The sequence below is a fragment of the Oncorhynchus clarkii genome, chromosome 25 (genome assembly GCF_045791955.1).
Source record: "Oncorhynchus clarkii lewisi isolate Uvic-CL-2024 chromosome 25, UVic_Ocla_1.0, whole genome shotgun sequence".
NCBI lineage: Eukaryota > Metazoa > Chordata > Actinopteri > Salmoniformes > Salmonidae > Oncorhynchus > Oncorhynchus clarkii.
Genome location: NC_092171.1, coordinates 39915626 through 39929625, shown reverse-complemented (window position 1 = coordinate 39929625; position 14000 = coordinate 39915626). Strand labels below are relative to the sequence as shown.

Genomic DNA, 14000 nt, shown 5'->3' with positions numbered 1-14000 from the left:
TGAGTTTGACAAACGAGTTTGTTAATTATTTTGTTTCCGTTTACTAAATCGTGTTTTCATGATTCATTTTAGTCTCAGTTTTAGTTTACTAAATAATCTATAATATATATATATTATATAATAACCTTATAACCTGAAAGAATAGAACCAGGTGAGTGTGAACAGCCTGCCTCTCCTCCTCACTTCTCACCTACAACAACAGCCTTTGACCTACTAGAGACAAACGCCTAACTAGTTGATCAATAATTTAGAATAGCACACTTCTCTATATATTACCATAGATCCCGGCAGATAATTCATATTTCAACACACATCCATAACCGCACATTCGGCGATCTGGTGATCTGCGTGTAAGATTAGCCTCGGGCTTTGAGTTAATCATTTTCCATAAAAAAAGCATTTGATCTTTTAACCGGTTGCCTTCAAGAGCGTTTTACAGCAACAGTCGCGCTGCGCTGATCGTCAGATCTCAAATCAAAAATCAAATCAAATGTTATTTGTCACATACACATGGTTAGCAGATGTTAATGCCAGTGTAGAGAAATGATTGTGCTTCTCGTTCCGGCAATGCAGTAATAACCAACGAGTAATCTAACCTAACAATTCTACTACTACTACTGTGGGAGTAAATGATACATATAGGGACAGATATACGGCTATAGAGCAAGGACATCAGACCACAGGAGGAGAAGGCGACACTTAAGTACATAGGACAGCTGAACATACTCATGTTAGAGGGACACATAGTCTACTAGTCCTAATAAGGACAGACATACCAAAGAAGCACACCAAGCTAAACATAAGTACGAAGACCAAAGACATGGGCCCATAGGATAGATGGACATATTTTATTTTTAGGACATGAAGGGGTCCTGCCACCATTATAACTTAACTGAAAGCAGACGTAAACAAGCAGGACGCTTAGACTGAAAGATAATGGTGGCAGATGAACTGAGGGAAGGAACTTCATTTGCATGTGGGATGGACTCATGTGTTGTATGTGTATAAGAACAGAGCCAGAGCTCAGGGTCCGTGGTGGTTCCGCGGACCAGCTCGGCTTCTGATATTTTGTATTAAAAAGCCTTTATTGAATTCACAAGTTCTTGTAAGTGTTATATTTGGAAGACGATTTCCCACCACACTACCTTATACACACAAGTGTAAAGGGATAAAGAATATGTACATAAAGATATATGTGTATGTGACAAATAAATTTGATTTGATTTTGATTTGATTTGATTTGATATATGAATGAGTGATGGTACAGAGCGGAATAGGCAAGATGCAGTAGATGGTATTGAGTACAGTATATACATATGAGATGAGTAATGTAGGGTATATAAACATAAGTGGCATAGTTTAAAGTGGCTAGTGATACATGTATTACATAAAGATGGCAAGATGCAGTAGATGGTATAGAGTACAGTATATACATATCACAACGTCTATATACACATCACAACGTCTATCTCAGGACCCACAAACACAGTAGTGTGACCGTTTCTTCCTGTCCCACAAGTCAGCGAGTCAGCACACAAATGATTTTTATTTTATTATTTTTTTATTAGTGGGAGGATAGTGTGTTTATTACCAACGCTGCAATCATGGGACACAGTATGTTCAGTCCTCAATATTAGCAGCACTCCCACAACAATTCTCCATAGATTTGCTGTGGATTACCCAGAATTCCATAATGTTACCACTGAGTGCATTATACAACGCAAACACACCAATCTGACAGGAGGTGGCGTATTACCCATTTTAAGCAGAAATTCAACTCAATTTATTTACTACACTTTTACAGCAGCAGTTTATCATGTGCACAGCGGCACGAGTACATTAATGACGACCTAGAACGCATCGACTCATTTAGGGGAGGAGTTGTGTAGCGATAGAACATTATTACATAAATTGTTCTCAGTAGGTCAGAGTTTCACTTTGTCACCCACCTCCCCTGTCCTCAGTAGAGACTCCCCCGGACAGAGAGATCGGTGAAATGGCGACCAAGAAGGCGGTTTTGTTCAACCTGTGGGGGGTCGTTGTTTCTCCCAGCCCTGCAGAAGTTTTCCTCAAATTCGAAGAAACCCTCAAACTCCCCAGGTAGGAATCAAATCTTTTTTTCAGCGGTGAGATATAGTGCAAACTAAATCTCATGCATTGTTCAGCGCGTACTGACGGACACTGAAACATCAGTTAGTTAAGCGCATGTTCGGGAATAATAAACATTTGGCTACACAACAACATAACGGTGATTTTGTTACTGAAGTTACAGTTTGACCATAGATTTGTTAGATATTACTTGTTAGATATTGCTGCACTGTCGGAACTAGAATAACACGCATTAATATATTGCTACACTCGCAATACTATTTGCTAACCATGTGTATGTGACCAATAAATGGGACATTTCACCAGGCAAGTCCGTTAATAACACATTCTTATTTTCAATGACGGCCTATGAACAGTGGGTTAACTGCCTTGTTCAGGGGCAGAATGAAATAATTTAACCTTGTCAGCATAGGGATTCGATCTTGCTACCTTTCGGTTACTGGCCCAACGCCCTAACCACTAGGATACAAAGCCGCCCCCAAACATCATGTCATTGGATTTAGGCTAAATTGGGTGAAGAAAAGACAACTCTTAATATTGATTACTTTTTGGAAATCCAATCAGTTTTCCGCGTTGATTCAACGGCATAACATTATTTACCTTTTTCTTATGACCTGTTGATTCAACTCGTCCCCCCCCCCCCCCAATGGGTAGAGACAAGGGGCTAACTTGCCCCCCCTAACATCAATGTGAAAGACCGGCGGAGAGCATGCCAAGACGCAGGAAAGCTGTGATTAAAAAAATCGGGGTTATTCCACCAAATATTGATTTTTGATCTCTTCCTAAGTTAAAACATTAGTAGTGTTTAAAAATAAATATGAACTTATTTTCTCTGCATTTTTCGAGGTCTGACAACACTGCATGTTTTTGTTATTTTGACCAGTTGTCATTTTATGCAAATAAATGCTCTAAATTACAACATATTTATTAGGATTTTGTGAGAAATGTTGTCAGTAGTTTATAGAATAAAACAAAAATGTTCATTTTACCCAAACACATACCTATAAATAGTCAAACCAGAGAAACTGATAATTTTGCAGTTGTCTCTTAATTTTTTCCAGAGCTGTATATATCTTCATTGTTAGACTATGTCTACAACTTTTTTTTTTAAATTGCAACAAGGAGATCAACTTACCACAAAATCGTTTGGTTGAAATATCTCCAAAAGTTGTGATGACACAGAGGAACTCTTTTGTTCAGCAAGAACAGTGACAGCCAGGGGAAATAATTTGGTGACATCTTGTGGTCTTTAGGTGAACTGCAGGGGGAGGGGCAGTTACTGCAGGGGGCTAGTTACCCCCTACTACCCTACGTCACCAGTAGCCTCCTTTTACATGGACTGAATGGAAGAGAATGTGGAGTATTTAAACAAAACAAACAAACAAAATCCATCTGAAATGGCTCTAAACACTCAGACAGATTGTGTGTGTGGTATGAGACGTTCTATACGTTGATACCTTCGATTGTAAAATATTCAACTTAACAACTGATAAGTCAAAGCCGCAATACAGTAGTGTGGTGTGTAATTGAATGGTTAAATGGTTCTGTTCTGTTTTAGTGGTTTTCTGAAGAAGGTGGTGACTGACAAGCACAGCGCCATGGAATGCGCAGAGCGGGGCAAACTCACACTCTCTCAGGTGAGTTAACTTCTTATGGGCAGGTGGGACGGCAGAGCGGGGCAAACTCACACTCTCTCAGGTGAGTTAACTTCTTATGGGCAGGTGGGACGGTAAGCGTCCCACCTGGCCAACATCCGGTGAAATTGCAGAACGCGAAATTCAAACTACAGAATTATAACATCACAAGTGTAATACGTCAAAATAAAGCTTAACTTCTTGTTAATCCAGCCGCCGTGTCAGATTTCAAAAAGGCTTTACAGCGAAAGCAAACCATGCAATTATCTGAGGACAGCGCCCCGCATACAAAAGCATGAAAAACATATTTCAACCAGGCAGGTGCGCCACGAAAGTCAGAAATAGTGATATAATAAATGCCTTACCTTTGATCTTCTTCTGTTGGCACTCAAAGGTTCCAGATACATCACAAATGGTCCTTTTGTTCGATAATGTCCTTTTTTATATCCATAAAAACTCAGTTTAGCTGGCGTGCTTCAGTCAATAATCCACCCAGTTTCCCTCCATCAAAATGCATACTAAATTAATCCCAAACGTTACTAATAAACTTTTCCAAACAAGTCAATCAATGTTTATAATCAAACCTTAGGTACCCTAATACGGAAATAAACAATACAATTGAAGACGGAGAATCGTTATTGTCTTTACCGGAGAAAAATACCAAAGAACGCGCTCTCATCCACGCGCTTGGAAACACTACAGCCAAAATGGGAGCCACCTAGAAAAACTACAATTTCTGGCTCATTTTTCCAAAAACCTGGATGGAACTCATTCTAAAGACTGTTGCCATCTAGTGGAAGCCATAGGAACTGCAATCTGGGAGGACTTGGCCTTACAATAAATGTGACAGCCATTGAAAACAGTGGTAGGCTGAAAATATTTTGGGGGGGGGGGTGGTTTGTCCTCTGGGTTTCGCCTGTCATATCAGTTCTGTTATACCCACAGACATAAGTTTTAGAAACTTTAGAGTGTTTTCTATCCAGATCTACTAATTATATGCATATCCTAGCTTCTGGGCCTGAGTAACAGGCAGTTTACTTTGGGCACGTTTTTCATCCGGACGTGAAAATACTGCCCCCTACCCAAGAGAGGTTAAAGGCGCTGCATGGTCAATCCGAGGGGCCGTGCAGCATTTACGGTGATTCGGCCTCTGTAGAAGTCAGGGCATCCGTACTTCCTGCGCTTTGCAGAGCTGTTGTCAAGGACCTTGTTCAGGAAGTAAGTTTGTGTTGATACAGAACCTCCCGCCCTCACCTACCATCAACCAATCATGTCAATGCAGAGCTATAAGGGGCCCTCCTGATGCAGTATGGAGTTCGGTTTGGCCTCTGCATGACCCGTAATTGCATCACACCATCCATATGACGTATCCAACCACATTTACAGACCAAGCATACATTTCCTTTTACACAGGCAGCCTACTCAGACAAATAACGTCACATTCAAACGACCAACATGGTCAGAACTCCGTTGCCAAGGTGTTAACTCTAAAAGTTCAAGATCTTGATTTTATTTAACAAGGCAAGTCAGTTAAGAACAAATTCTTATTTGCAATGACAGCCTAGGAAGAGTGGGTTAACTGCCTTGTTCAGGGGAAGAACAACAGATTTTTAATCTTGTCAGCTCTGGGATTTGACCTAGCAATCTTTCAGTTACAGACCCAACGCGCTAACCACTAGGCTACATGCCACCTCAAACATTGGTTCCTCAATGACCCCTGGAACTGGTACAAACATGACACAGCAGAAATAGTTTAGTCAATGGATATTATAATCCATGGAAATGGGCCCTCTATTGAAATGTGTTCCCTCTATTGAAATCTCTTCCTTCGATTGAAATAGGCCTTCCATGGAAATTCTTGCATCACCTTACATGACATGTGACAACAAGTCATTGTGTGTGTGTGTGTGTGTGTGTGTGTCTACCACTGTGTAGATGATCCCAGAGCTTGATGCAGAGTGTGTGAGTGCAGCATCAGATCAGAAGGTCAGTCTTCCTGCTGGGTTCTCTGTTAAGAGCCTGTTGGAGGAACTCAGAGACTCAACCACCGTCAACAAACACATTCTGCAGACCGTAGCTACGCTCCGCAGCCAAGGTAACACACACACACACACACACACACACACCTGACACAGAGTTCACATTGTACAGTCTAAGGTCACATGTCATGTCCCGCTTCCTTGTGTTGTCTGTCAGGGTTATTGACAGGCGTGTTGGCCAACCAGTGGGTGGATGACAGTGGGAGTGGAGATAGCTCTGGCCGGCTCCTCTCTCTGCTGGGCGGCCATTTTGATGTGGTGCTACAGTCCTGTCGTACAGGCCTCAGGGTCCCAGAGACCGACCTGTTCACCTCCGCTCTCACACAGCTGGGAGTGCCTCCGAAACAGGTATACACACACACTGGCACGCTTGCACACACACACACTGCACGCATACACACACACTACAGCGCACACACACACTGGCATGCTTCACTCATGCTGCCAAACATACCCTTGTAAAACTGACCATCCTACCGATCCTCGACTTCGGCGATGTCATTTACAAAATAGCCTCCAATACCCTACTCAATAAATTGGATGCAGTCTATCACAGTGCCATCCGTTTTGTCACCAAAGCCCCATATACTACCCACCACTGCAACCTGTACACTCTCGTTGGCTGGCCCTCGCTTCATACTCGTCGCCAAACCCACTGGCTCCAGGTCATCTACAAGACCCTGCTAGGTAAAGTCCCCCCTTATCTCACTTTGCTGGTCACCATAGTAGCACCCACTCGTAGCACGCGCTCCAGCAGGTATATCTCTCTGGTCACCCCCAAAACCAATTATTTCTTTGGCCGCCTCTCCTTACAGTTCTCTACTGCCAATGACTGGAACGAACTACAGAAATCTCTGAAACTGGAAACACTTATCTCCCTCACTAGCTTTAAGCACCAACTGTCAGAGCAGCTCACAAATTACTGCACCTGTACATAGCCCATCTATAATTTAGCCCAAACAACTACCTCTCCCCTACTGTAATTATTTATTTATTTTGCTCCTTTGCACCCCATTATTTCTATCTCTACTTTGCACATTCTTCCATTGCAAATCTACCATTTCAGTGTTTTACTTGCTATATTGTATTTACTTTGCCACCATGGCCTTTTTTTTTGCCTTTACCTCCCTTATCTCACCTCATTTGCTCACATTGTATATAGACTTATTTTTCTACTGTATTATTGACTGTATGTTTGTTTTACTCCATGTGTACTCTGTGTTGTTGTATGTGTCGAACTGCTTTGCTTTATCTTGACCAGGTCTCAGTTGTAAATGAGAACTTGTTCTCAACTGGCCTACCTGGTTAAATAAAGGTGTTCTCAACTAGCCTACCTGGTTAAATAAAGGTGTTCTCAACTGGCCTACCTGGTTAAATAAAAAAAAATCAATGTCTTGAAAGTCACAGCTTCTACCTCCCTTGAAGAAGTTGTTACATTCCTAAAACCTCTGCTTATACATATCAGTTTACAACGTTTACACATGCCACGAGAAATCCTTATCTGACCTCCCTGTGTAGAGTTGCTCTCAGCTATTGTGTCATTAACAACAGGAAGTTATCTGTGTAACAGAGTTCAGAATGTGTTGTAAGCTCACTCCACAGCTAACTTGAAATGTTGCCAATGGTGCTATCGAATTCAAGTCCTTTTCTATAGCTCAACTGGTTTGTACGTTGTCAAGCGGGTGGTCACCTGTGTGTTTGTACGTTGTCAAGCGGGTGGTCACCTGTGTTTGTACGTTGTCAAGCGGGTGGTCACCTGTGTGTTTGTACGTTGTCAAGCGGGTGGTCACCTGTGTTTGTACGTTGTCAAGCGGGTGGTCACCTGTGTTTGTACGTTGTCAAGCGGGTGGTCACGTGTGTTTGTACGTTGTCAAGCGGGTGGTCACCTGTGTTGGCGAGGTAGAGGACCTTGGCTCAAGCCCAGTCAGAGGCGGGTTGATGGAGGCAGGGTCATTTACAGAGTGGTCAGACATTGGCGACAGTTCTCATACTTCCTTCTCTCATTATAACTAACACATTACCTGCGATTCTACACATTTTGCAGAGACCGATGCCACGTTCTCGTGCTGTCAGAGTTATTGGCAGCTCCTAGTCTCCATTGTTGTTACAACTCTGAATTCTGGGTGACGTTTCACCCCTGACCTTGAACCTTTTCAACCAAAAGATTGACGATTACAACTTTATCAATATGGAGAATGTAGCTAGTTTGACCTTTATGTTAATGTTAAGCAAGCTAGCAATAGTAGCAACCTGGACGACACTGGGCCAATTGTGCGCCGCCCTGTGGGACTACCAATCACAGCCGGATGTGATACAGCCTGGATTCGAACCAGGGACTGTAGTAACGCATCTTGCACTGAGTTGCAGTGAGTTGCGAGTGGCGCAGCGGTCTAATGCACTGCATCTCAGTGCAAAATGCGTTACTACAGTCCCTGGTTCGAATGTGATCGGTAGTCCCATAGGGTGGTGCAGAATTGGCCCAGTGTCATCCAGGTTTGGCCGGAGTAGGCCATCATTGTAAATAACAATTTGTTCTAAAATGACTTGCCTTGTTGAATAAAAATCAAGCTAGCTAAAATCGTATTGGTTGAAGCTAGCTAAAATCGTATTGGTTGAAGCTAGCTAAAATCGTATTGGTTGAAGCTAGCTAAAATCGTATTGGTTGAAGCTAGCTAAAATCGTATTGGTTGAAGCTAGCTAAAATCGTATTGGTTGAAGCTAGCTAAAATCGTTTTGGTTGAAGCTAGCTAAAATCGTATTGTTAGAAGCTAGCTGAAATCGTATTGGTTGAAGAATTGTTCTGACTTCAAAAGCACGTGAACACAATCATGTCGGACTTATGAATTCCCAGTTTCCCACAAGCACATAAAGCCACCCATATGTCATTTTAATTATAACTGAGTGAGGGTGATGAACAAAATCAATGGGCGCCCCCTGGAGGTCAGGGCACATGCTCTGTCGGTATTTGGCCATGATTAACAAAAGTTTTTAGATTGGTTAACTTGCTAATCTAAAACCTGTTAGCTGACATGGCTAATTGAGTTACTGTCAGTGACTGACACAACAGGATAAAAAAATAGCTGATGCAAAACCAAATGTCGAACTTCTAACTCTCAATTCTAAAACAAAAAAAACAACTCATTTTTTGGAGGGGGGATTCAGGGGCCCCCTAGTGGCCTGGCGCCCTATGAAATGTCGCTTATGCCTGGAGCCGGCCCTGGTCTCTCATCTGTGTTCCAGGTGTTGTGAGTGGACAGCTGACCTGTCCGTCTGTTTTTCAGGCTCTGTGGTTGGGTGATGACGAGGAGGGGGTGGGAGCAGCAGAGGCAGTAGGGATGACAGCTGTTCTGGTGAAGGACCTGCCGGAAGCTCTGAAACAAGTAGAGACCTTCACTGGCGTACAGGTAACACACACACAATGATATACAACTTTTCTTGTCCGTCACAATGTCTGTGAGAATGTGATGGTTATTTTTTTCAGACTTAAAGTAAACGTGTCATCGCTGACTTCCCAGATACATTAGCCAGCTGCAGGATTCCAAACCCTTTTTTTTTAAATTAAGTCTTATATTTCAAATGTTATGGTGATTTCAGGAATCTCCGTTCTGAGGGCTGATTAGCAGATAGATGATATCTCTGTTTATGCCTATAATTTACATTTCCTCTGGGAATCAATCGAGTAGCCTATTATTCAATGTAGGTTTTGTTATGGAGGAGGCGTGTGTGTGTGTGTGTGTGTGTGTGTGTGTGTGTTCCAGGTCGTAACAGGGGAAAGCTACCCAGCCTCTTGCAACCCAGAGGAGGTGTCTCATGGATATATCACCATCAAGGTAACAACACAATGCTTTATGAAGCAGAAAGCGTATACGTGATTACACAATGGTATTACTTTATTGAAGATCTCACTCACCTCTCTCTCTCTCTCTCTCTCTGTCTCTGTCTCTCTCTCTCTAGCCCAGGGTAAAGCTGCACTATGTGGAGATGGGAACGGGGCCTCCAGTCATGCTGTGTCATGGCTTCCCTGAGAGTTGGTACTCATGGAGATACCAGGTACACACACACACACACACACACACACACACACACACACACACACACACACACACACACACACACTACTCACTCACACACCTCTCTCTCTCTCAGATTCCAGCTCTAGCTGATGCAGGGTTCAGAGTCTTATCTCTGGACATGAAGGGCTATGGAGAGTCTACAGCTCCACCAGGTTAGTGTGTGTTGGAACATTGTCTATATGTCTATAGTGAATTGAATTATGACGGTTACATTTGGGCACTAATTCCTAAGGGTTAAGGTAAGGGATAGGGTTGAATCTAAACAATATATAATGAGTGCTTGGCACTGAACACGGGACCCTCGGAGCCGGAGCTCGCGGCTTTACGCCCACCCGCCGTCCACAACACCTTACTTGATGGTAATAGCACTCACCGTTGCCCCTAGTGGCCGGTTTTAGAGGCATCTCCTGACGTACTGGGGACCTGGATGAACAACACATATAACCTTGGATCTGGAGTGACCTGGCTGGAGTAGGGTCTGGAGTGACCTGGCTGGAGTAGGGTCTGGAGTGACCTGGCTGGAGTGACCTGGCTAGAGTAGAGTTTGGAGTGACCTGGCTGGAGTAGGGTCTGGAGTGACCTGGCTGGAGTAGGGTCTGGAGTGACCTGGCTGGAGTAGGGTCTGGAGTGACCTGGCTGGAGTAGGGTCTGGAGTGACCTGGCTAGAGTAGAGTTTGGAGTGACCTGGCTGGAGTAAGGTCTGGAGTGACCTGGCTGGAGTGACCTGGCTAGAGTAGGGTCTGGAGTGACCTGGCTGGAGTAGGGTCTGGAGTGACCTGGCTAGAGTAGGGTCTGGAGTGACCTGGCTGGAGTAGGGTCTGGAGCGACCTGGCTGGAGTAGGGTCTGGAGTGACCTGGCTAGAGTAGGGTCTGGAGTGACCTGGCTGGAGTAGGGTCTGGAGTGACCTGGCTGGAGTGACCTGGCTGGAGTAGGGTCTGGAGTGACCTGGCTAGAGTAGGGTCTGGAGTGACCTGGCTGGAGTAGGGTCTGGAGTGACCTGGCTAGAGTAGGGTCTGGAGTGACCTGGCTGGAGTAGGGTCTGGAGTGACCTGGCTGGAGTAGGGTCTGGAGTGACCTGGCTGGAGTAGGGTCTGGAGTGACCTGGCTGGAGTGACCTGGCTGGAGTGACCTGGCTGGAGTAGGGTCTGGAATGACCTTGCTGGAGTAGGGTCTGGAGTGACCTGGCTGGAGTAGGGTCTGGAGTGACCTGGCTGGAATAGGGTCTGGAGTGACCTGGCTGGAGTAGGGTCTGGAATGACCTGGCTGGAGTAGGGTCTGGAGTGACCTGGCTGGAGTAGGGTCTGGAATGACCTGGCTGGAGTGACCTGGCTGGAGTGACCTGGCTGGAGTGACCTGGCTGGAGTGACCTGGCTGGAGTAGGGTCTGGAGTGACCTGGCTGGAGTGACCTGGCTGGAGTGACCTGGCTGGAGTGACCTGGCTGGAGTGACCTGGCTGGAGTAGGGTCTGGAGTGACCTGGCTGGAGTGACCTGGCTGGAGTGACCTGGCTAGAGTAGGGTCTGGAGTGACCTGGCTGGAGTGACCTGGCTGGAGTGACCTGGCTGGAGTGACCTGGCTAGAGTAGGGTCTGGAGTGACCTGGCTGGAGTGACCTGGCTGGAGTGACCTGGCTGGAGTAGGGTCTGGAGTGACCTGGCTAGAGTAGGGTCTGGAGTGACCTGGCTGGAGTGACCTGGCTGGAGTGACCTGGCTGGAGTAGGGTCTGGAGTGACCTGGCTGGAGTAGGGTCTGGAGTGACCTGGCTGGAGTGACCTGGCTAGAGTGACCTGGCTAGAGTGACCTGGCTGGAGTAGGGTCTGGAATGACCACAACATTCACATAACCATCTTTATGAGAAGTGCTGTGTGGCACCTTCCTTCCTTATTTATACCCTATGAGAAGTGCTGTGTAGCACCTTCCTTCCTTATTTATACCCTATGAGAAGTGCTGTGTGGCACCTTCCTTCCTTATTTATACCCTATGAGAAGTGCTGTGTGGCACCTTCCTTCCTTATTTATACCCTATGAGAAGTGCTGTGTGGCACCTTCCTTCCTTATTTATACCCTATGAGAAGTGCTGTGTGGCACCTTCCTTCCTTATTTATACCCTATGAGAAGTGCTGTGTGGCACCTTCCTTCCTTATTTATACCCTATGAGAAGTGCTGTGTGGCACCTTCCTTCCTTATTTATACCCTATGAGAAGTGCTGTGTGTGGCACCTTCCTTCCTTATTTATACCCTATGAGAAGTGCTGTGTGGCACCTTCCTTCCTTATTTATACCCTATGAGAAGTGCTGTGTGGCACCTTCCTTCCTTATTTATACCCTATGAGAAGTGCTGTGTGGCACCTTCCTTCCTTATTTATACCCTATGAGAAGTGCTGTGTGGCACCTTCCTTCCTTATTTATACCCTATGAGAAGTGCTGTGTGTGGCACCTTCCTTCCTTATTTATACCCTCTATCTTTCCTTTCTCACGCTAGAGAAGTACAGTTATGTGATTGTAGACACGTACAGGGTTTACTGACAATGTCTCGTTACATGGTTTTACAGATTTAAGTTTAGTCTGCTGTTAGTTGAACAGTTTAAAGCCTTGGTTTCTCCGTCTCCCTGCTGTTAGTTGAACAGTTTAAAGCCTTGGTTTCTCCGTCTCCCTGCTGTTAGTTGAACAGTTTAAAGCCTTGGTTTCTCCGTCTCCCTGCTGTTAGTTGAACAGTTTAAAGCCTTGGTTTCTCCGTCTCCCTTCTGTTAGTTGAACAGTTTAAAGCCTTGGTTTCTCCGTCTCCCTTCTGTTAGTTGAACAGTTTAAAGCCTTGGTTTCTCCGTCTCCCTTCTGTTAGTTGAACAGTTTAAAGCCTTGGTTTCTCCGTCTCCCTGCTGTTAGTTGAACAGTTTAAAGCCTTGGTTTCCCCGTCTCCCTGCTGTTAGTTGAACAGTTTAAAGCCTTGGTTTCTCCGTCTCCCTGCTGTTAGTTGAACAGTTTAAAGCCTTGGTTTCTCCGTCTCCCTGCTGTTAGTTGAACAGTTTAAAGCCTTGGTTTCTCCGTCTCCCTTCTGTTAGTTGAACAGTTTAAAGCCTTGGTTTCTCCGTCTCCCTTCTGTTAGTTGAACAGTTTAAAGCCTTGGTTTCTCCGTCTCCCTGCTGTTAGTTGAACAGTTTAAAGCCTTGGTTTCCCCGTCTCCCTGCTGTTAGTTGAACAGTTTAAAGCCTTGGTTTCTCCGTCTCCCTTCTGTTAGTTGAACAGTTTAAAGCCTTGGTTTCTCCGTCTCCCTGCTGTTAGTTGAACAGTTTAAAGCCTTGGTTTCTCCGTCTCCCTGCTGTTAGTTGAACAGTTTAAAGCCTTGGTTTCTCCGTCTCCCTGCTGTTAGTTGAACAGTTTAAAGCCTTGGTTTCTCCGTCTCCCTGCTGTTAGTTGAACAGTTTAAAGCCTTGGTTTCTCCGTCTCCCTGCTGTTAGTTGAACAGTTTAAAGCCTTGGTTTCTCCGTCTCCCTGCTGTTAGTTGAACAGTTTAAAGCCTTGGTTTCTCCGTCTCCCTGCTGTTAGTTGAACAGTTTAAAGCCTTGGTTTCCCCGTCTCCCTGCTGTTAGTTGAACAGTTTAAAGCCTTGGTTTCTCCGTCTCCCTGCTGTTGGGGGACTGTAGTGTCAAACACAATAGGAACACCATAATTATTACAGATCAAGATGGATTTATCCAAGTTCAATAACACTCTCGCTTCCTCTTTCCTCTCCCACACGTTCTCTCTCTAGACATAGAGGAGTACTCACAAGAACAGATCTGCCAGGTAAAGGACACGCTTACATACGAACAAAACATCCTCTGTCTATCCTTGACATGATTGTAATGGTTTTCTGTATGTTCTTATCTCTGTTGTAGGATCTTGTGACTTTCATGGATAAAATGGTGAGTCCACTCTCAATAATCAGCCCTGTATGTTAAGCTATCAGGGTGATGTATTAGTCGCCACATGGGCGGTGTGGTGCTACAGGAAGAGCTCAACGCTTCCTTTAATGCCCTCTCTCTCGCTCTGTCTCTCTCTCGCTCTGTCTCTCTCTCGCTCTGTCTCTCTCGCTCTCTCGTTCTGTCTCTCGCTCTCTCGTTCTGTCTCTCTCGCTCTGTCTCTCTCTCGCTCTGTCTCTCTCTCGCTCT

The 14000-nt window shown here is 44.9% G+C and overlaps 1 protein-coding gene across 2 annotated transcripts in view; it reads left to right on the top strand.

The window, feature by feature from the left end:
- The first annotated feature begins 1822 nt into the window (after positions 1-1822).
- Positions 1823-14000, top strand: part of LOC139384224 (bifunctional epoxide hydrolase 2-like) — a 20974-nt gene continuing 8796 nt past the window's right edge. For both annotated transcript variants that reach the window (XR_011628819.1, XM_071128953.1), the window contains exons 1-10: positions 1823-2100; positions 3668-3746; positions 5679-5838; positions 5940-6130; positions 9064-9186; positions 9541-9612; positions 9737-9832; positions 9929-10007; positions 13601-13635; positions 13728-13754. Coding sequence is in view for 1 of the 2 variants with exons in the window: in XM_071128953.1 (XP_070985054.1) it covers positions 1997-2100; positions 3668-3746; positions 5679-5838; positions 5940-6130; positions 9064-9186; positions 9541-9612; positions 9737-9832; positions 9929-10007; positions 13601-13635; positions 13728-13754 (966 nt within the window). In the remaining variant the exon portion in view is untranslated. The remainder of the gene's footprint in view (positions 2101-3667; positions 3747-5678; positions 5839-5939; positions 6131-9063; positions 9187-9540; positions 9613-9736; positions 9833-9928; positions 10008-13600; positions 13636-13727; positions 13755-14000) is intronic.